This window comes from Chelonia mydas, chromosome 1, assembly GCF_015237465.2.
Source record: "Chelonia mydas isolate rCheMyd1 chromosome 1, rCheMyd1.pri.v2, whole genome shotgun sequence".
Lineage (NCBI taxonomy): Eukaryota > Metazoa > Chordata > Testudines > Cheloniidae > Chelonia > Chelonia mydas.
Genome location: NC_057849.1, coordinates 318,326,855 through 318,349,947, shown reverse-complemented (window position 1 = coordinate 318,349,947; position 23,093 = coordinate 318,326,855). Strand labels below are relative to the sequence as shown.

The 23,093-nt window shown below is 43.5% G+C and overlaps 1 protein-coding gene across 18 annotated transcripts in view; it reads left to right on the top strand.

The window, feature by feature from the left end:
• The window catches only part of CPNE8 (copine 8), a 285,586-nt gene that overhangs the window by 60,596 nt on the left and 201,897 nt on the right, over positions 1-23,093 (top strand). For 17 of the 18 annotated variants that reach the window (XR_005223777.2, XR_005223778.2, XR_005223779.2 and 14 more), the window contains 2 exons: positions 6,867-6,906; positions 18,554-18,630. Coding sequence is in view for 13 of the 18 variants with exons in the window: in XM_043551226.1 (XP_043407161.1) it covers positions 6,867-6,906; positions 18,554-18,630 (117 nt within the window). In the remaining 5 variants the exon portion in view is untranslated. Of the gene's footprint in view, positions 1-6,866; positions 6,907-18,553; positions 18,673-23,093 lie in introns of all 18 variants that reach the window. The other variant, XM_043551261.1, reaches the window with a different exon arrangement.

Sequence of the window (23,093 nt, the reverse complement as noted above, 5' to 3'; positions counted from 1 at the left end):
ATAACTTTTAACTGTTTGGGATGGAATTTTCCATGCTGGATGTCTGCCTTTTGTGGGAAGTTTCAGCTAAAACAGTTTAGCAGTTTCTCAGAAAGAGATCAGGGGAAAATTTTATTTAGCCTATGTTTTTTAAAAAAAATTCTTCCAACCATTTTGCTGGGAAGCTCTAATGCCGCCATAATCTGGACCAGGGATTTGAAATATGTCAGGAGGGACATATCAGGACTATGTGTTTTGCCTTCCCAAATTTGAAAAATTAAAATCTCCCAAATTTGTCATAAAAACTGCAATTTACACATGCTCATTAGGGACTGATTGGAATCTTCAGAGAATTTTAGTAGCCAAATTCTATCTACTTTGGGCATCATATCATAGCTCCTACACGCACACCAGATTGCGCATGCACCATCCTCAAATTGCAACTGAGCATTCTCCATCTTGTGACTGAGCGGGTTTTTCCCTGAAATTGCTTCTCCTGGTAGCTTGTGGAGCCACGGTGGTGCTGGTCACAGGAACTGAGAGTAGGGATGTGGTCTCTCCTGTGCCTTTGCCTCCTATGCTGGTGCCCTGGCCACATGAAGTGGACAGAAGAAGCATCCCATTTGAAAGTAGAGGGATGCAAGAGAAAGGGGTTGTAGGAGCTAGAGAGTGGGAAGGGGACTGGAGCTGGTGAAAGGATGCACAGGATTAGGGGAACAGGAATCAGGTGATGGGTTGGATAAGAGAAGACGGTGACGGAGATGGCAACCAGGTAAGATGGATAGATAGGAGTGGAGGGGAGGGGAGGATAGGAGCTGGTAAGTGTCTTGTAAGAAAAAAGTAATGTGATCATATAATTAAAGACTGTATCATAATGTGTATGCACAAGGGGGACAAATTAAGGTTGTGTGGGCAACCTTACTTCTGGAATTTCGTAACTTATATGGCTAACTCTGCAATGTTAGCATTATTACATCCAAAAATAATGTTATGTTTGGATTATTTGGTTGTTCTGCCATGATAGTTGTTGATCAAACAGCGATGTAGGGCTGATGAGAAATTGGCGGATTACTAGACAAAAGGAATCCTTTTGCCTCTACCAAACAAAGCAGACATAATAGAGTGTAGTAACAATTGTGTTCTCTCCCTGATGGTGCATGTGACATTCTGCTCTACATAATTCAGAATCTCATGAAGTGAATGTTTTAGCAGAACTAGCACCACAGCTAGTTGGTTTCAGAGAAGAAGGTATATGTGATCAAATTGCGAACATCCATCACATCACTGAAAAATGTAGGGAGTATAATCACCCATTGATCGTGTGATTCACTGACTATCCAGAAGTGTCAGTACAATCTGACATAATATGACAGTCTTTGTAGGATTCTGGCAAACATGGGGATCCCAAAGCACCTCCTTGAACTCATCACAAGTCTCTACCATCTACAACAGACCACAGAGTGAATAGCAGCAGGTGACCTAAATTATTTTTCCAGTGGTCAGGGTTTGAGACAAAGGTATATCTGTCTCCAGGCCTTTTCAATGTTCATGCAGAAATTCACTATGAGACAAGGCCTGAAAGGTTTTGTCCGACTAGAAAGAGCTGGGATTTCCATTGGTGGACACCTTTTTAATCAACTTCAGATACTCTGATGATATGGTGCTCTTTTTTCTACAACAACCAATGCAATGCAACAAATGTAGCCTGTAAAAACAGTTCGTGAGGAATGTGGACTATCCCTGAATGAATGAAGCAAAAGTGAAAGGCATGCACGTTGACATGATTAACAAAAACAGGATGCAAGTGGACATTACAATCAATAGTCCAGATGTAGAGGCAACAGGTGAATTCAGTTGTCTGGAATTATACATATCCAACCATGGATGCTGTTCTAAAGAAATCAGAAGTAGAGTAGAGTCATGGCTTCCTTTACAAAAGTTTGGAAAAACAGTGGCATCTTGAAATGTATGAAGGTTCAGCTGGTGAAAAACTTAATTCTTCCATAGCAATTTATGAATGTGACTTGTGGGAAATTAATGCTACTCCATAAGAAGTTTGAAGCCTTTGAGAGGTGATACTGGTGAAGACTCTTGCATATCTCTGGAATGGAAGAGAAGACGAATGCTTATGTTAAAATATTATGGGATAGAAGCAGACCCGTTGTCAGAAATCTACAGATGCAAACTTATTTACTTAAGTAGTACTGATAGTGAGTCATCAGTATTTCAGTGATGCTTAAATCTGAGTTTAACCATAAAGCTGGTTAATAAAATTGATCATATGCTACTTTATAATGACTATACCTTAAACCTATAGTGTAGCATAATTGTTCATTGTCAATACTAGTTTAATAATAACTTTTTATTATTATTAATAGCTGTCTTGTATTGTTGCCTAGAGGCCCTAATCAGGAATTGGGAGCCCAAATGTGCTAGATGCTGAACAAACACATTGTCTCTGCTGCAAAGAACTCAGTCTAAGTAGATTAGACACTAAAACTAGTGATCTTTTTTTACTGTGACTCTAAATCAAATTCATATTTAATCATTCCATTTTAAGGCATCATGTTTGCAGTGCCTTGGTTTTGGAAGACATTTCATCATCTTGGTTATTCCTTGATAATGAACAAAGGTTTCATTATAATAAACCTCTATAAGATTGAGAAATGGAAGAATAGACTTTCTGACAAAAGTGAAAATGATGTGGAATGAAAAGAGAGTTTGTAAAAGAGTTTTGGTTGCTAGAAATTATTCTGAATGTGTCATGATTCCTAACAAACTTTTCCTGAAAGGCATTTAATTCTAAAGTATTGGAAATTTTACTTACTTTCTTATAATACATTTGTCATGTCTTTGGTATTAAACCAAAAAACTCCTAGTTTTGGCCATTTATACTTGCCAGAAAAAAACATTTTGAATAGTTAGCATGCATCTTTGGTAATCTCTTCACCTATCTTTTATGTAGCCTGTGCTGACAAGTGTTCAGCTACAGGTTGTGGCCAGTGAAGTAAATACCATCTAGGACTGTCAGACAGTTTGCTGGGTGACCTTAACGGGTCCAGGCATGCACAGAAGGAACACCTTATCAGAGGAGTAGTCAGCATGCTAAAGCCACTTGGAACATTACCAACATAATTTAAGTCTGTTACCTTGAGTTTAAACATAGAAAAGCTATGATTACATGAGAATCTGAACACCACTTACAGCCATAAATCATATCAAAGGCACCTGCTAACCAACGATAGTAATGACTTCTCATATTTTATTGATGTACGGGTCTTGTTGAATGCCAAATAGTTAGGTCTTGTCTGTTACACCGTTAGGTCTACACAAAGTAGCTTATGTTGACCTAGCTAAATTCATGGAGGATAGGTTCATCAATGCTTATTAGCCAGGATGGGCAGGGATGGTATCCCTAGCCTCTGTTTGCCAGAAGCTGGAAATGGGCGACAAGATGGATTACTTGATGATTACCTGTTCTGTTCATTCCCTCTGGGGCACATGGTATTGGCCGCTATCGGAAGACAGGATACTGGACTAGATGGACCTTTGGTCCAACCCAGTATGGCAGTTCTTATGTTCTTGACTGTGGATGCTCTACACTTTTTTACATTTTGGTCCCTCTGGCATAACTGCCCTGCTACTCTGACTTAATACCACATCCCCGAGCGGCATAGAATCAAGGTCAATTTAGTTAGGTCGACACAGTGTCAGTGTAGACACTGTGTTACTTATGTTGACTGTTACAGACTTCCAGGAGTTGCCCCATAATGCCCTACGATTGCTCTGGTCACTGTTGTGAACTCCGCTGCTCAGGGAACATGTAGACAGGAAGCGACCCCTCCCTGTAAAGCCCCATGAATTTTTGAAATTCCTTTTCCTGGTCTCTCAGCTTTGTGAGCAAACTTAGGAGCTCTCAACTGCTATGTGCAACCGCCCAGCTGACCATGCCGGGTACACGCTGCAGATGTGCTCCTGTCTGGAGTACACTGGAGGTGTTGGGTCTGTGGGTGAAGAGGCTTTGCAGGCACAGCTCCGATCCAGCTATAGAAACATTGATATCTATAAGCAGATTGCTTCGAGTATGAGGGCTACAACAGTGCTGTTGTAGTACAACAGTGCTGCATGAAAGCCAAGGAGCTGCAGCAGGTGTACCAGAAGGCCAGGGAGGCCAACAATTGATCTGATGCGGAGCTGCAGATCTGCTGCTTCTACAAAGAGCAGCGGCAGAGACTACTCCCTAAGAGTCCAATGGATGCTTTGGAGGAGCCGGAGTCACAGGCCCCTGCTGTGAATAGAGAGGAGAAGGAGGCGGATGAGGAAGAGAAATAGTAGGTGGGCAAGTGATCAGGGGATCCAGCTGCGCAGCAAGCCAGGACATATTTTTGACTCCACCGCAGTCCAGCAAGTCCCGAGGGTCCAGCATGAGTGAGCCTGATGCAGGAGACGGAACCTCTGGTAAGTGTGCAGTTTGCTTTGAAATTACAGGGATGGAACCCCCAAAGTAGAAGAACAAAGCTGTTGATTTTTTTTTTTTTTTTTTTTGCTTGTGCTAGAAGAGCTAGTGAATCGACCAAGAGAGGTAGAGTTGCTATCTGCTTTTTATTCACCTCTAGGCAAGGGGGACCACACGGAGCAGTTTATGTGCACCAGTATGTCTCGTGAATCCTCCATAGAGAGATGAAACTTTCATGAAGTTATTCTGCAATCCTTTGCCAAAGGCATTTGGGGAGGGCTGCCTTATTTCTTCTGCCATGGTAGGACACTTTCCTACGCCACTCAGGGATTACTTCAGCAGGCACCATTGCAATACACAAGCCAGCAGCATACGGGCCCGGGTGGCATTGGGACATTGTCCTCTTTCTGCCCCTGTTACCCTCAGGAGTGAGATCAGCTAAAATCACCACCACCACCAGTGGAAAACAATGCCAGTATTCCATTCCATTGCCCTGTACACACACACATACTCATGCCTGTGAGTTTTTCCCCACTTGTGTTCCCAATGCCCCTCTTACTCCTGAGGGCTATACTCACCGTGGCTGGTGCTGTGACTGGTGCTGTGCTGTATCGATCCCAAGGAGAAGTGAGAATGTAGTGCTTACAACTTTCTGGGATCAAGGGGACTGAGTTCAATATCCTAAGTTTGTTTCTGGTGTGAATAGACTGATAGTGGTACCTCTGTGTGCTATATCTGCAGCTGATGGTATTGTGGCCTTGAGGGTCTCTTGTGGAACATCTGTGTCAAATAAGGAGGAGAAAGAAAAGGACTCAGGATGACATGTTCCAGGAGATGCTGCAAGTCTGAGTTGCATCAGAGAATGAGACCAGGGCCTGGAGGATGATCCTTGCAGACAGCATGGAGAAAGAAAGAGTGGAGAGGAGAAAGGCCTGGGAGTCCAAGCAGGAAAAGGAGAGTGAGATGCACCAAGACATAATGTGGGTTCTCAGGCAACAAACTGAGATGCTGTAGACTCTGGTAGACCTGTAGGTCCAAGAATCCCATGCTCGCCTTCCTCTGCAACCCAGGCACAACTCAAATGTGTGGACCTCCCTATCTGCCGCGCCTTCCCCCCCCCCCCCCGCCCCAACATTCCACGTGGCATCAGTGGCTGCTCCTCTACTCCTACCACTTCATTCTGGGAGACATTAAAGACAATCACAGCTGCACATACGCTGATCTATGAAACACATGGTTGGCGTATGTGTACCTAAAATGGAAATGGCTGCTCTTTTGCCTTCGCAATTTGTTTCTCCCTTCATTTTTTAAGTTTTATAACATTCTAAATATATTTATTTGCCTGGTTCATGTTACAGAAGAATATAATTTTATTTTTTGGAACATAATTTATCTTGTAATTCACAATATATGCTAACTGGTGCTGCGCAGGTCTAACGCCCAGCAATTTCCTGTTACTTCATTTGATCACAGGATCTATAACCTAATTCTCAGACAATATTAATAGGTGCATTGGCAATGTTATATTCCTGCACACACAGCCCTCACTGAAAGATTCATATTGATCTGTAAAAGAGCAAGGCAACTACAATACAATGGATGGAGAATGGGAGTGGGGAGGAAATCCCACAAATGACCTTTGTCTAGTAGTAATGCAACTAGGTTTGACCCTTTATTTATAGTTATTTGTAAACAAATACATGCAGCTATATGGTCAGTATTACATCATAGGCAACTGAAGAGCAAGTGAGGGCTGGGTAATCAAATTCACAATTTATATTCGCCACTGACCATCTCCAGAAAGGTCAGTAGTGAACCGTTCATGGAGCACATTCTAATCATTAAAGCACAGTAAGCATTTATAAGGTCATACTGTCATTGCCAGAGTGGAATAAAGGAGACTTATTGTAAATGTAAAGGAGCATTAAAACTTTACACCTGTTTTATGCTCCTGGGGGAATTCACTAAAAATGGGAACAATGCCTTAACAATGGGAACAACTAAGCAGGCAGTTACCAGCAAAAAGGAATGGAGAGGGTGTAGGGTCAGTGGCGCCTGATATACCAGTGCACGAGTGTGGCACTCAACGAGGCGCTACTGTAGACCCTCTGGATACTGCTAAGGCAAAAATCTCCACTACTGCGCACGTGGGCGCACGTGCACCTAGAATGGAATGGCCATGTGCAACACCTCTAGAAGAACAACAGTTTTGAAAGGTAGGTAACCATTTTTTTTTTTTTTTTTATGGAACAGGTGAGTAACCATTTTTTCTGGTATGAGGGAATCTCATTTACTACTGAAGTGTCTTTTCAAATGTCTTTATATCAATTCTGTATATTTCTTTTGTATATGCGAATACACTGAAATGTCTGTTTTTACGTTTCCTTAACTCTGCCACCTGGCAGTAATTGTTTTTCTTTAATTTTTTTAGGTATGATGTTGATTCAAAGAGTCCCAACCTATCAAAGCATGTAAGTGGATGGTTATAATACTCTACTTATTATGGGTTTTTTCCTTATAGGGTTTATCTTAGAGTAACTTTTTAATTACATCTTCTAGAACGTTTTATGGTATTTACTGGCAAATTGTGTCAAATGCAGCAGACACAAATACAGGGATTGTGTTGTGATTTAGATGTGTGTAACTCTGCTAAAATGGGATTTTTACATGTCCAATACGCAGAATGTACATTAGGAAGGGATATATTTTTTAAAGTTAATATCTGTTTAGATAAATGAAGGACATCATCTCCTTACTGACACTTTTTTTGTGTGGCCCAAGAGTTGAGTAATTTACATGCTGGTGCATAGATTTTTTTTCTAACTAGAAATCTTTAGCACTTGTAGCATCATGGAAAGGAAAAGTTCCAGATTATGCAATATTTTAATTCAGATACACTAGAGCACGATAGAGAGGCTGTAATATCTGTTGAGTATAACTATTTTATTAATTGAAGGGAGACTTTGGAGGAAGAATCCCTGGGAAACTGTAGTCTGTTTGGAAGAAGAGGTTCATTGGGAGCATTGGGTGGGGGACTGAAGGGAACCCTGCAGCTCATTTTGGGGAGAAAAGGGTAGGTTTGCCTGGGGCTGCAGGGTGGGGAGAATGGTATGGCTCTGACATTTAAGTGATTCAGAAATCCTGGGTTGCAGAGACTGTTTCATTATAATCTATATTCAAGAGAGTTAAAAAATCAAGATGCTGCATCTCAAGAATCTCCATGAACTAAAAAAGGACAGTGATTTAAATGCAGAATATCATCTTTTTTTTTTTTTTTTAAAAAGGCATTTGTTTTGCATTTTTAAAAAATATATGTCCACGTAACCCACACAAATCAAAGCAAATATTTGTAGAATTCAGTAAATCTTTTAAACTACTTGTCATCCTTTTTTAAAAAAAAATCAATCACAAGCTCTTTTCAATTGATCTTATAAAATGGCTGGGGAGGTTTCCATATTTTTGGGAAGGTGAGTGGTTTATTTGTTGTGATAAGAGGTTATTCTGGGGAACAGTGAATGGGAATGGGAGTAATTTATGGGGCAGAGGATTGGAGAGGGGCTATGGTAGGGTGACAGGGTGGGTGAGGTCTGTTTATTGGCTGTAGGGGATCTCTCCTTGGGAAAGGCAGGGGGTTCCCTAAGCCCAGCCCCACTCACTGAGCTGCCATTTGGGGGTAGTGGGCAGAGGGAATGAGCCAAATTTCATAACTTCCACAAGGTCCTGGATGGATTCAAATGTCACTTTCACTCAGAGCGGGTAGGAGGGAGACCCCTTCCCCTTGCAAAGGGCTTTTGTCCCAGCCCTCCCAGCTGCAGGGGCCGTGGTCAGACACCCCCCACCCTTGGCCTAGGGAGCCAAGGCCTAGGCCTACTCCTACTGCAGCAGGGCCTGCTCCTGCCTCAGTGCAGGACAAAGAGGATTCCCCTCCCCCCAGTCTCTCTCCTGCCAGTGGACTGAAGGGGGGCTCTGGCCTAGAAGGGCCAAGGGGAGCCTGAGGAAAAAGAAGAGGAAGGGCTGGTCACAGAAGCCCTTGGAGCGGGGCTGTTCTAGATGGGGGATGCTCTGGGGAAGGGAAATGAGGAGGGTAGAGAAAAGGTTCAAAAGCTATTCATGTAGAACACATAATAGAATAGAAATTCATAAATAATTGTGATTAATTAGTACATTTTAGAATTTGGTCAACTGAAATGGAGGCAAAATTAAATTATTCATCATGTGTTAGTTACACAGTTCTAAAACATATGGTTTAAAGGCACTTTAGTTGTTGGATCCTGTTTCCAGGTGCTTATATCTATTATTATAATAAAATTGTCTTTTGTTCGGACATTTGTCAGTCCAAAGTGGATGTGTTTGAAGGAGAAATATTCAGCTGAAGTTGTCTAAAGCTTGAAAAACAAATGTCCATGTTTTGAGAAAATTAATATGCTTCACTGTGCTTGGGTAATTAAAAATTCAAACTTACAGCCTGATTGATTGAAAATTCATTGAAGTCATTGGAAAATTTCCCATTTATTTCAGTGAGCATTATAGCAAATCCTAGTACTTAAGTGAGTGTGATTTGATGTGCTTTGAAGAAATAATGCTTAGAAATAACAAAATTATAAGTGATTTTGAAAATCTCATACAGGTTGACAGTATGAGTGAATATTACTGCTTCTTCCAGTTATTATTGCTATGTGTGCTCCACATGTGCACCCATACACTCTTTGTCAGAGATTTTGTCAGCAGTGTCCATGGGTCTGTGCCTGCATCCTACGCACACTCCTGATCTTGCATATGAATACGTAGGAAGGGGTGGTCCTGCTGCCACTCCAGTTCCTTCTCAACCGCAGGTGCTTGAGATGGAGTGTTGTGTCTGCGTCCTAGCTACCTATCTTGCTGGGTTTTTTTTTCTTTTCTTTAGTATATAGTTAAGTCCCTACCAAATTCACGGCCATGAAAAACGTGTCATGGACCATGAAATCTGGTCTCCCCCTGCCTGCCCCCTGGTGAAATCTGGTCTTTTTTGTGTGCTTTTTACCCTATATTATACAGATTTTAATGGGGGAAACCAGTGTTTCTCAAATTGGGGGTGCTGACCAAAACAGAGTTGCAGGGGGTGTGCAAGGTAATTTTAGGGGGGGTTGTGATATTGTCACCCTTACTTCTTTGCTGCTGCCTGCAGAGCTGGGTAGCCAGAAAGTGGCAGCTGCTGACTGAGGGACCAGCTCTGCAGGCAGCAGCACAGAAGTAAGAGTGGTAATGCAAAACCATGCCATCTTTACTTCTGCGGGCGGCAGCACAGAAGTAAGGGTAGCAATACCTCAACCCCGTCCTACAATAACCTTGCGACTCCCCCAGCAAACTCCTTTTTGGATCAGGACCCCTACAATTACAACGTGGTGAAATTTCAGATTATTTATATAGTGATTTTTATTTTATTTTCTACTTTATAATTTATTTAAGACAACTTTGTTCTTTTGGGGAGTTCCCCAACCACATTCTTCTTTGCCTGGTCAGATCCGACCTTCCAACTTCGCCTTCTCTGTCTGCAGTCTTTCTTAACTCTGGTGACCATCCCGGCTTCGGTAAGAAAAGGCCTTGGGGGACCCTCAAAGTCTTCCAGACTGTCTAAAAGGAAGATGCTCCATTCTGTCGAAAGAGAGATCAAGAGAAGGGGAAAGTCACCATTTTGACTTGAGATAAAAGAGGCGTCATGTCATAGCATGGGTACTGCTGAGTTATCTACATCTTCTGGTATCGCAATCCTAGCACTGCCAAAGAAGACTATGTTGCGTCCTGAGAAACCTTCCAAGAAGCAATCTTGAGTGAGTGGCATCAGCATCTGTATGAGGATTGGAATACAAAAATTCCTCCAGGACTAAGATCTTGAAGTTGTCATCCTCAGAATATTCTTCCTCATGAGGCCATGGTAGAGATGCTGGTACTTCCTGAAGTGCTGACTACCCAGGAATGCTTTCCAGATTACCTGGACAACTAGCTCCTTAAGGATTGCTCCTTTCTCAAAGTGCAGTTGGTAACCAATGAGGCCCTATCTTTTTTCCACTCCTTGGGCATCTGACTCAACATGGAAAAATCTATTCTCATACCTATACAGTCAATAGACTTCATTGGAGCCAGTCTGGACTCCACTACTTCCTGAACATACATGTCCATGAATAGGTTCACCACAATGCACAGTCTCACTTCCATGATACAACAAAGCCTGCAAACCATAGCAAGGTTTTGCCTTCAACCCCTGGACTACATGGCAGCTCGTCCTTTTGTAACATCCCTTGCAAGACTATGCTCCCGTTGTCTTCAAGCCTGGCTCAGGTCTGTCTACCCGTCCATTAAGCATCATCTATCTAAGGGGGTATCAATATCTCAATGGGTCCTCAACTCCCACGAAGACCTTTTGGATCCTTCCACTAGTTGTAAGGGTTTCCATTGTTACATCCTCCTGATATGCTTGCCATCACTTCCTACCAAACATCAAGGGCCACTCAATGTTACGACTGTGGTGTGGGTGATCAGGCCCAGTGGCTAGCACAGAAGTCATGCCTAATCGTTGGTGCGGGAGCCAGGGGTCAAGTTGGAGGGTTGGAGCCAGGGGCCAAGCTGGGGCGTCGGAGCTGGAGTCAGGAGCTATCAGAGAAGCAGTGGACTGGAGTAGGACAGGAACAAGGCTGTGAATGAGGTAGGGGAAAGGCTGGGAACAAGGCTGTCAAGGGAGTAATCACATTTGTGGGCATAAGTGTTGAGCAGCTAGCGACCTGCTGCTGAGTAGACCTGCTGGCTCCCTTCAGACAATCAGGCAGTCCTACCACGACTCAGCTGAGCTCATTAATTCACCTGGAGACTGGTCTGGCTAGTCCTCAGGCTCATCTGAAGGAGCTAATTCCTGACGCTTGATCAGAGTAATGCTGGACAATAGAGCAGCAGTGTATTCTTTAAAGCGCCAAGGAGAAAGATCCTAGCCTTACGCTTAGAATTCATAAAACTTCGGAATTGGTGCACTTCCCATTGCATAGAGATTTCAGCTATTTATCTACTGGGATTGCAGAATACCATAGTGGACTCCTTGATTATGTTTCTACCGTGACCACAAGTGGATGCTGAACAATTCAGTATTTCAGAAGATTTATCTTAACTGGGGCTCACCAGAGTCAGATCTCTATGTTGACATCATCCTGTATGAAGTCCCAAAGGTTCTGTTTGAAAGGAGGGCACAGCTGCAAGTTGTTGGGAGATACTGTCCTTACCCCTTGGCCTTGAATATTACTATATCCTTATCCCCCATCTCTGTTGCTGCTCAAGGTTCTGAGCAAGAGAGATTGGTGGCCATCCTCATGGTGCCATCCTGGCCAAAAACAGGTATGGTTCCCAGATCTGGTTCCTCTGTCTCTGCAACTGCCTCTCTGCCTTCCTCTGACAGCAGACCTCCTCACCCAGGAATCAGGAGCCATGACTCACCCAACCTCTCATCACTCCACCTCAAAGCCTGGCTCCGAGATGGCTCTCTCCAAGCAGTACTGATCATCAGTAGAAAACCCATCACAAGGAAAACTTACCAGCAGAAGTGGAAACATTTTTAAGCCTGGTGTAATCCATACTTCCTCTTGAGTTTCACCTTACACCCACTCTTTATTACCTGCTAAATCTAAAAACCCTGGGTTTATCACTGAGCTCAATCAAAATTCATCTGGCTGCCATTACAACCTTTCACTCCTCACACCCCCCCCCTTTTTTTTTTTGGTCTTTGCTCACCGTGAGGTTCCTTAAAGGTCTGTTTAACCTTTTTTCTGCTACTTCGGGATAATGGCAACTTTTTGCTGGGAACCAAGAGATTGCAAATCAGCAGAATCAAATGTAGTTGGCTTTTGTGTTCTGGCACCCTACTAGTATCACTCTCTTGACCACCTGTACTTGGATGGCCTTTTCTGTTCCACTAGGACCCCAGTGCCCCTTTCACTGGGTGCTGCCTCCTGGCAGTACCCCCACAGTTCTGGATCTCCCCCTCCCAGGGGCATCCCCCACCCACTAACCCTACCTCGCCTCAGTCTTAGCTCCTGCCAGTCACCAGCTAGCCCCCGCGCCCTGGGGCAGACTGCAGTATGAGCCACTCATCACCAGCAAGGTTGGGTTTGGACCTGCTGCCTCTGCCTACCCGGGGCTGCCCCTGCAACCCCCGTACCTAACAGGCCTTCCAAGGCCTGCAGCCTGCATCTTTCCTAGGCCAGAGCTCCCCGGCTCCCTTGGCCTTTCCCCAGCCCTGCTCCAAACTAGGTCCTTTTATTCAGGTCTCTGCAGCCAGATCGCTCCCTCTCAGAGCTAGAGAGAGTGCTCTTCTGCTCCTGGCTTCCCTGGCTTTTATAAGGCCCACTGGTCTGTTTGGGGCATGGCCCCCAGCTGTGGCTGCTCTGCCAATCAGCCCAGCTCTTCCCCTGCCCCAGCCCTCTCCTAGGGCTATCTTAAACCTCTCTGGGCCCGAGCAGGTGTCCACCCCGCTACATACTGGTATTTTCCTTCATGGGAAGCATGGATTTTTCATTTTGTGGTCTACTTTCAGTTGCAGCTTTCCTTCAAGGCACCCATTGCCTCTCCATATGCTTTTAAAATGGTCTCCATTGTACATGGGACTCCCCTTTTTGCTTCTTGCACTGCAGCTATAGAATTCTGATGTTACACCCTGATCAGATCCATGACTTGTATGGATGTATTCCCCAATTAGGTCTGTGGAGCTTACCATTCATGACCACAGACTTCCGTTGGTACTGTCTTATTTTTGGGTTAGTTACTGTGAGGTCACATTTTTCTCTGAGCTGCATTATGCCCTCATTGTACATTATTAGAGTGTGCCTGCTCTTTGTAATGCGTGTTTTCAAGTCCAATTCACACTAAGGAATCACACTGCAGGAGGCCCTGCTATCCAGCTGAAATCGCAAAGGGTGTTTCCCTGTTAACAGTGCATGGATGGAGGGAGGTATCTTCCCTTGTTGTTGTTTTCCTGTCCCAACAGCATGAAGCTGATATGCTCGCAGACTCAAAAAGAGAGTCATGATGTCATCATTGCAGACTACTCTGCCGAAATCTGGGAATCTGTCAAATCCCCAAAATTGCATGTAGCAGTTAGGGTCTATTCCCTTCCCTTCAGATTGGTCTCTGTTGAAAAATCTGTGTTGCTTCACAGTTTTGTTCTGCTTTGGGGAGCAATAGTTCCCCAGGGCTCCCAGGACTGCTGTAAGGCTTAAGGCAGTCATGAGCTCAAAATGATGCAGGCCTCTCTGCCTTGTTCTGTAGTAAGGTCAAATAATAATTTTACTTGGCTGCTGTTTTTGTCTTCCTGCATGTCCATGGTCTGTGTACAGTTCAAACTCCTTGTTCCACTGCGTCCATTGCTGAGCTAGGTTTATGTGTCCAAATCCAAGGCTCTAGGGAGGTTTCAGAGTGAGTTCCATGGCTCATGCTGCCAGTTACTTCACTTCAGAGAACTCACAGCTCTGACACTGCCATAGGGTTGCCAGGTGTCCGGTTTTCGACCAGAACACCAGGTTGAAAAGTGACCCTGGCAGCTCCGGTCTGTGGCCATTAAAAGTCTGGTTGGCAGCACAGCAGGACTGGCAGGCTCCCTGCCCGATTCCGGGTAGCTCCTGGGGAGCAGCCACTATGGCCGGGTAGCTCCTGGGGAGCAGCCACTTCGAGGCAGAGGGGCGACCAGGGAGGCTCCCTACACTGTCCCAGCCTCCAGGAGCTGCCCCGAATGGCGGCTCCACATCTTCCATTGGACGGGAACTGCAGCCAATGGGATGTGAGGTGGTGGTGACTCTGGGCGGCAGCAGTGCATGGAGCCCCCTGGCCACCCCTCCACCGAGGAGCCGGAGGGACATGTCATGCTTCCTGGGAGGTGCCTGAGGTCAGAGCTACCCGGAGCCCACACCTGAATCCCCTGCCCCAGGCCCGAGCCCCCTCCTGCATGCTGAACCCCTTGGCCCCTGCCCAGAGCCCCTTCCTGCACCCCAAACTCTTCATCGCTGGAGCCCTCACCCCCTACCTTAGCTAGGAGCCCCCTCCTGCACCGTGAACCCCTCATTTCTGGCTCCAGCCGAGAGCCCATATCCCTCCCACACTCCAACCCCATATCTCAACCTGGAGCCCCATCACACACTCTGAACCCTTCGACCCCAGCCTGGAGCCCCCTCCTCCATCACAAACCCATCGTCCCCGGACCACCCTAGAGCCCCATCCCCAGCCGGAGCTCTAATCCCCTGCCCCGGCCTGAGCCCCCTCCCACACTCCGAATTCCTCGGCCCCAGCCCGGAGCCCCCTCCTGCACCACAAATCCTTGATCCCTGGCCCCACTCCAGAGCCCACACCCTCAGACAGAGCCCTCACTCTTTTCTGCACCCCGACCCCCTGCCCTAGCCCGGTGAAAATGAGCGAGTGAGTGAGGGTGGGGGAGCGAGCGACGGAGGGAGGGGGAGGGAGAGAGCTGGGGGCAGGGCCTCGGGGAAGGTGTTTGGTTTTCTGCCGTTAAAAAGTTGGCAACCCTACATTGCCATCATGTTTCATTACCAAAGGCTGAAACTGACTGCAGGTTAAGTTTAGCAAGTGGAAAAATCCTATGCACTTTTAAAAATCCTATGCACTGTGCTGTCCATGTGGCTGAGCTGCTTCCAGCCTAACTCCACTTATTGCACCTGGCGTCCTGTCCATAATAGTCCCCGCAGTGAACACGGGCCCTCTGACTCTAATTTCATGGATCACGATACACTAACAACACCGGAATTCAAATTTTTAAAAATACGTTTATTGTCGCATCGTAACTGAGAATTTAAACCCCAGAAGTGAAGAAAATGAAAGTTTTGATTTCTGCAACCAGAACTTACTTATGTTACATATGAAATGTAAACCTAAATATTAATACTATTTGCAGAGCTCATTAATTACTGCTTCTCTCCAGGGGAAATCAGTTGCAGTTGATAGAACCTTGTAGTGTTGCATGAATGTATTTTTCATCAAGGGGTGTGTGTGTGTGTGTTTATATAGTGCTTTTAAACGTAAGTGCCTGAAGTTAGGCTCCTGAGTTCATATTTAGGCACCACTGAGGTCAATATGCATATTGATCGCACCGACATTGAAACCAGACACTGCAGTAACATAGCCTAGTTTCCAAGGTCAATAACCACAGAACCTCGCTTTACTTAGAGCCAGGCCTGTGGAAATAAGTTTACCTTTTATCTGAATGCAGAGAAGTCCTATATTTTAAAATGTTAAGTCTGCTATTACTGAATATATTTAATGTATATCTCTCATTTGACATTTCTGAAAGATAAATTAACAGTGACATTGTCAGTGTTTCCATGAGAATTTTACGTGTTTCATAGGACAGTAACTTTGTATTTATGGAGTGATTCGTGAGCATTGTCAAGCATCTACAGTTTTCACTGAAGTCAACTGAAGCTTTTTTAAAGGGAATTGTGGGTTGTTGTTTCAGGCTCTTTTTCCTATTTAGTTATTCGCATCACACATGGATGTTTTGAGACAACAGGTCCTTCTGTATGTTATACCTTATTCAGTGATGAGGTGCCAAAACCTTAACAACCGGTTCCCTATAAAAAGTTCTGATTTAAGGGATGTGCCAAGGGGTGGAGGGGGCGGGGGTATAATGGCAGGGAAGAGAATGCACAGAGGCAAAAGGGGCTTGTGACAGGGAGGGAGTGGCACAAGAGAGAAGTGGGCAGGAGGGGATTGTTGCAAGGGGCTGGCAGGCGGGGGTGTGTATGTGCCCAGGGTTGTTCCAGTGGGGTGAAGGTGGCAGGTAGGGGTTTGCACAAGGGAGGAGTGGGCAGGAGGGAGATGGGGGGGGGGGGGGGAGGGCGGGGGCGTCCCGAGGTTGATGCAGGGGTGAAGATGACCGTGGCTGGCTGTGGGGGGTTGCTGGGTGGAGGTTGCCCAGAGGCAAAAGTGGCAGGACAGGATGGGTTGTTGGGGTGGGGGGTGCACAGGGGAGAAGGTGGGTGTTGGAGGGGGTGGCACTGGCTGGGGGAGGGATGCTGGGTTGTTCCCAAATACACCCCCTGGCTCTCCGCGGGGCCGTGCGGCTCTCCGCGGCCCGGCTAGGTACCTTGTAGGTGGAGTAGACACCCAGCTTCTCCGCCTGAGGAGCAGAGCGCAGCGGTGCCTTCTTCCTTGTGCCACAGGCCGAGCTGGGCTCCCCGCCACCCCTGGGGCTCCCAGCGGCAGTGGCGGTAGCTGCTGCTGAGAGCCCTGGGGGCGGCGGGGAGTTCGGCTCGGCCTGTGGCGCGGGGAAGAAGGCGCAGCTGCTAGTGCTAGACCCTCCCCTTCCCCATTCCGTCGCCGGCTGCTCCCTCGGGGGGAGGGATTGGCCGCGCCGCAGGTGGCCCCTCTGGAGGCAGGGAGCAGCGGCAGCCTTGTGCTCCGCTGATTAAAAAAAATTTTGGGGGCACCAGTTTTTGGCGCCCCCAACCACTTGGCGCCCTAGGCGGCCACATAGTCCACCTAGTGGTTGCATCGGCCCTGCCCGACAGACCCCCCAGAACTCCCATGCCTACCCAACCCTCCCCCTGTCCCCTGACCGACCCCCCCCCCCCCCCGGGACCTCTGCCCCCTCCAACCGCTCCCTGCCCCTTATATAGCCCCTTCTCCCTGCCTGGCCCCCTTACCATGCCACTTAGCACAGCGTATATGGATGCTGCGCTGCCCGCTGGAGCTCGCAGACCCACCCCCTTACCACACCACTCAAAGCGGCAGGAGCTACAGAGCTGCCCAGGAGCGGTCCGGAGTGCTGGTGCTGGCTGTGCAGTACGCTGAGGCTCTGCGAGAGGGGGAAAGGTGAGGGAAGGGCCGGGGGAGCCTCCCCAGCTGGGAGCTCAGGGAGCCGTAACAATTGTTAACAACTGGTTCTAAAACTGGTTCAAAATTTAACAACCGGTTCATGTGAACCGGTGTGAACTGGCTCCAGCTCACCACTGACCTTATTTAAACATGTATAAAAATATTGTCGAACCTGTATAGCAGTGTTTTAGGATACAAGGTCATTTCTGAAACTTTGCATTATATTTATTTGTGATTATTGTATTTATTTGTTCAGCGTGTCTTAATGAATGATTCTTGTGCCAATAGTTATATTGATGAGAACTGCAATCACTCTATTTAATATGAATATTATTTTCTGTCTAAAATACTTATTCACTAAAGGAATTAAACCACTACATGTCTTCGCTTGTCAATTTGTAAAACCGCGTAAGATCTTTCTCATATATAGAATTTATGGGAATAGATGCCATGGAATGTTAACCTCTTGTCTTGAAGTGAGATGGGTTTTTTAAATGTGATTTGGTTTCCAGTATGCATAGTAGTCTTATCAGAATAAAAAATCAAGTATCCATCATTAAAGGGACACTTTCAACTAGTTAAAGCCACAGTGACATCTCTGAGGTTGTATAAGGTACAAGTCACTGTAGAATTCAGTCAATTGTGTTATAGTTTGGTTAGGGGGAGGCTTATAGACATGCTCATTTATACTTATTTTTATTTAAATTACATTTATTGATGAGATTAATAATTTACAAAGCAGTAGATGCAACATTTTATGCTCTGCTTTTATAAATTAAACCTAATCATTACTCTCAGGGTACCCAGAGATCACTGATGTTACTGGTGCACAAAGTAGTCATCAGAAAGCAAAGTTAAATTTCAGGTTTATTTGAAAATAAAGGACAAAAAAATCAGGCAAGGGGGAATTATTGCTAGAAAATGCTATTTAAGTTTCTAAGAAAGTATTACAAGAATTGAAAGTTTAATTTTTAATGTAAAAGAGTAACTAAAAGAAACTCCTTTTACTTTAAAATTAGAAATACGGTAATATGTACAGTATACAATGTAACACACCCCAGGTTTTTAATGTACCTAATTTTATATCAAATGTAAGTAAAGTCTGACCTATGAATCATTGTGTAATTCCACAACAATATTTGGCAGAATATAAATGCGTATACAGATAGTAAAGCTCAATAATGAAAAACAGGATAAATGTGTTCTAGGAAAGTTCAAAGACCAGATCAATGAAAAAACAGGATGTATTGGTGTCTTATGACCTTTTTTCTTGCTTTTCAGGATTTTTTGGGACAAGTGTTTTGTACACTAGGAGAGATAGTTGGATCACAGGGAAGCAGACTGGAAAAGGCAATTGTGTAAGTGCATCATTCTTGGATAAATAAGCACTGCCTCATAAGGTGTGGTCATTTCTATTAATTTATAGAGGTACTTTGCCATATACATTGTGGCAGACACAGTGTCTTGGAGAAAATAAATTCATAGGTGACTCAAATAATTTTCCATTATAGATTTTTATTATGTTTCTTTTCTGTTTCGGGTAATTATCAAATGAATTGAAGATGTATTTAAATATCTTGTCTCCTTTCTTTGTTCTCAACTGTCTTTTAACTACATTGAGTGTAGTGCCTTAAGTGAGATTTTGTTCTTTATTGGGATGATGATCTGTTTTATATTTGTAAGTGTAGGTTTAGAAATGGTTCACTATAGAAACAGCTTTGATTATGGTTTTAATCTTGTCAATAAGATAAATAGCTAGCTTTAATTTTAACCTTAATTTCTTATTCGAGTGCTGTCCCTGTGGGTTCTCCACTTCAGGTGTTGGTGTGTCCCAGTGCCACCAATCAGAGATTTTCAGTAGCAGTGCCTGGTGTTGGGGTGTGCATGTGTAGTAGCTACCTCATTGTGCCATTGGCGCTTCATCTAGCACTCGTGTGACCTCACCCCCTCAGTTTCTTCTCAGCCGTTCTTGGGTGCAGACTGAGCTCCAAAAGCAGTGTTGAAAAAACCTAGAAAAGAGTTGGAAATAGTTGTCTGTTAACTTTTAGTTATTAGTACTTAGTTCATCGTTAGGCTTAGGTTTCCGTTTTTAATTAATTAGACTTTTCTCTAAACAGACAAAACACGGGGAAAAACCTGTCCGTTTTTTCTCTTTCATTGAAATGTTTCCCAAAAAAAAAAGAGAGAGAGAAAACAAAAATGCCAGGCTCTCCAGGCTTTAAAAGAGGCAGTTCGTGCAAGGATGCTATTACTGTCTCCGGTGGGCACTTGAGTGCATCCATTGCTTACAGGAGGTGCACATTCCTCAGAAATGTGCCCTCTGCAGCAACCTCAAATCCAGAGTGAGGAGGGATAGAGATCTCTGGCTCAATATGATTCTTATGGAGAAATCCCTACTGCCACCTTCTGATCCTGGAAAAACCCCATTGGGGGGGACTTTCAGGGTGGATTTGATTTAAATCAAATTGATTTAAATCATGATTTAAATCACTAGTTAGGAAGAGTCGATTTAATCATGGATTTCTACATAAAAGTGCATTCTTGTTGGTTGTTATAACCTTAATATATATTCTTCACAACTCAGAGATAGATGTAGGTTTCATTTTTAGAAGGTACACACTATACATTTTTAAAGTGATTTATTTTGAAAACTTTTCAGATTAGTTTTATAGCTATATCAGAAAGTGAATTATTGGTTATTTCATTTACCAAAGGTAATTGAAGCAGATAAGTCATCTCCTAATGACTTCATAAATATCTCCAAGTCAACAGGTTAATCCATTAATATTTGGAGGATTTTCTTGCCATGCTGTATTAGGAGGAGAACATCACCAGACAGACATTTAAATGTTATGTATTCTGGATTTTTTTCTTCACAGCGAACATATAATATTTTAATAAAACATGCATATGAATTTTTGAATTTAGTTAAACATTCGAGTTTTTTTAAAATCAGTTTTTTGGTTTTGTTAACTATTTTAGTTAAAAACAATTTTAAATGAAATGTTTAAAAAACAAAAATTAAATTGACTATTTCAGCCAGGTTAACATCAGAAACTTAAAATATTGGCTTTCTGCAGCTAAGTCAGTTGTCTTCACCTTCATTTTCCTGTTTGTTCTTAATCTGGAAAAGAAAAACAAGCTTTCCTGCTTTTTCAGGTCCCAAACTATTTCTCAATTTGGAATTAATTAGTCCAAAGGAAGAAAATATTCTTTCTACACCAGCAGAAGAAGCTACTGCTGCTAAAAGTGGGATTATCACTTCAACAGTCTCTGAATCCAAGTGCTTACGTGACTTCCACCAGTTCATTGGAGTGACTTTCTTTAAAACCTCATCAGCAAACGTCTATTTCTTGAATGGTTCACCCTTACCTCTGAAGTTTATTATAGTTGGCATTATGGAGGGATGATTGTGGGATGTCCATGTCACAGCCAACTCCTCTTCTTCAGCAGTTAAGGTTTGACCCTGGTACTGAGTATTGAGACTATTTGCAAGAAAATGAGCTGGAGATAGTGCTTGTTCCATTTGGTTTTTATAATGCTTGTAATTTAACTCTGTCATTGCATATTTCTCTTTTTAAGATCTCACTCAGTTCCTTCCAAATTTCAACAGTATCAGCAATAAAGCAGCATTTCCCTGCATTTTGTTCAAGGCTATAGAAATAGGCTTCAGGGTACTCAGCATGTGTTCAACATTTCTCAACATTGGGCTTAAGAGAACTTTGGCTGTGACGGTGCCATCTATTTTTTTTTCACGATTTTGTTCACAAACTGTCATTAGATTAGGCCAGTTTTTGAGATAGTGCTCAAAACAGTCCACTCCTGAGTTCCATGGCATGTCTTGTGGGAGAGTTAGCTTGGTTCCTCCCACTTTTTTCAGAGCAGCTGCTGCAAAGTGGTAGTTACGGAAGTATTTTTCAATTTCAACAAAATTAGCCTTATTTCTGGAACACTGAAGTCTTTGGCTAGGAGGTGCATCAAATGAGCACTGCAACCGTATGTTATTAGCTTGGGACTCTCTTCTAAACAATTTCTTCTCATCTTGGATACATTTGTAGCATTGTCTGTGACCAAGCTGCGTACTAGAAATTTGAAATTTTTTTCAGTTTGTTATAGCTTTTACTGCTCTTCTTGTAAGTATTCTGCTGTGTGTGCATTTCCTGATGTATCAATTTTTTCTGTAAGGAAGACATTCCCTCCTTCTGTTGTCACACAAGCACATACAACAGGATCATTGTGGATATTGCTCCACCCATCAAGACTCAGGTTAACAATTTTATGCTCGACCTTTTGCATGGTGCTCAATTTCTCTTTCATATACCTTATCCAGCAATTTGCCTGCGACATCTGCTCTGTTGGGTGGACTGTATCCTGGTCTTAATGAGTGAATTCTCTTTTTGTAATCCTCTGGTTCTTATCACAGACTTATCTATGGTTGTTTCTGGGTGATGGAGTTTTTTTTTTTCTTTTTGCTACAGGTGATATACTGTGGCTATGTGACATACATGGTGATGTGACTGAAACGCTATCATTGGCAGATAACTCTGAAACTATAGAAAATGATGGTGATCTTGAAGGTGGATAGTCTTCAGAATCCTGTGTGTTGAGGATGGATTCTCCTAAACAAAATAAGTCAATGCAGTTATTTAATTATTATTACCATACTGCTCATTTAGTATTACTTATTGCATTCACTGACACTCAGTACTACTTTAAAGGTGAAATTATAAAAGGAAGATCTGCCAATTTCAGCTAGTTATTTATTATCACAACTGCATCTAAAATGATAGTACCATAGTTGTTTGAGCAAAAAATATAGAGTAACATGAGAATTCAAGAATAGTCCAGAAGGAAGACAGGCAGTCCTTAAGAAAGAAGAATGATATAAAAAAGTTTACCAACCTAAAGATCCTGCATGTTCAAACATGTTCGTTTCATCATCTTCAACACAGCTTCCTCCTGAGAAGGAACAGTTCTCATGATGTTGTTTCATTCAGGAAACCAGACCTTGCATTTCTTTGTTGCACTATTTGCATTTTGCACACATGCTTGTCTTACCCACAGGTAGAGGAACTTCATTAAAATATTCCCAAACTGGGTCTCTTTTACGGGCTGCTGCCATTATAGGGTTTCCTTTCTAGTGAAAGAATGGTAGATCTCAAATCAATGAAGGCTACACTCAGAAAGACCTCAAGACTTCTGGAATATGCTGCTCAAACAGTTTCACTTTTGTCTCTAGTGCCTGTCCCTCCCTTCTCACATTTATCTCCAGACTTCTTCTCCTTTGTACAGATCTATTCTGCCCCCAACAATCTTCTATTCATTGAACTTTTTGAAACTTTGCACTTTTAGAGAGAAATAAGGGATTGACTCTGTGTACACAAATTTGCAGAGGGAAAATAGGGTTGAGGTCTGTTATTTCTTGCCTCTCTATTATGTATGTATGTATGTATTTTTATTTTAAAAACATTTTTGCTGTTAACAAGGATGTTATCTCCGGAGACACAAATCCACAGTTTGAGAACTGCAAAACAAAGCATCTCTGATGGTATCTTCTAGACTGAGCACTGAGTCCCATTGGTTTGATAGAAAGATTAACCTAAATAATCTATACAGAAGCCCCTGGAACCCCATAAGATTGGGTCCCTAATCCATGAACTATTGGAACTCATTTACAAAACTTTTCTTAAATGTTACATGAATATATTGTCATACTATAGAATTAGAATTTATAATCCCTATTCCATAATGAGATATCTTTGAGCTATAATGTATCTTAATTAAAACTATCTTTTAGGTAGGTTTTTTCCTCAAAAAGCAT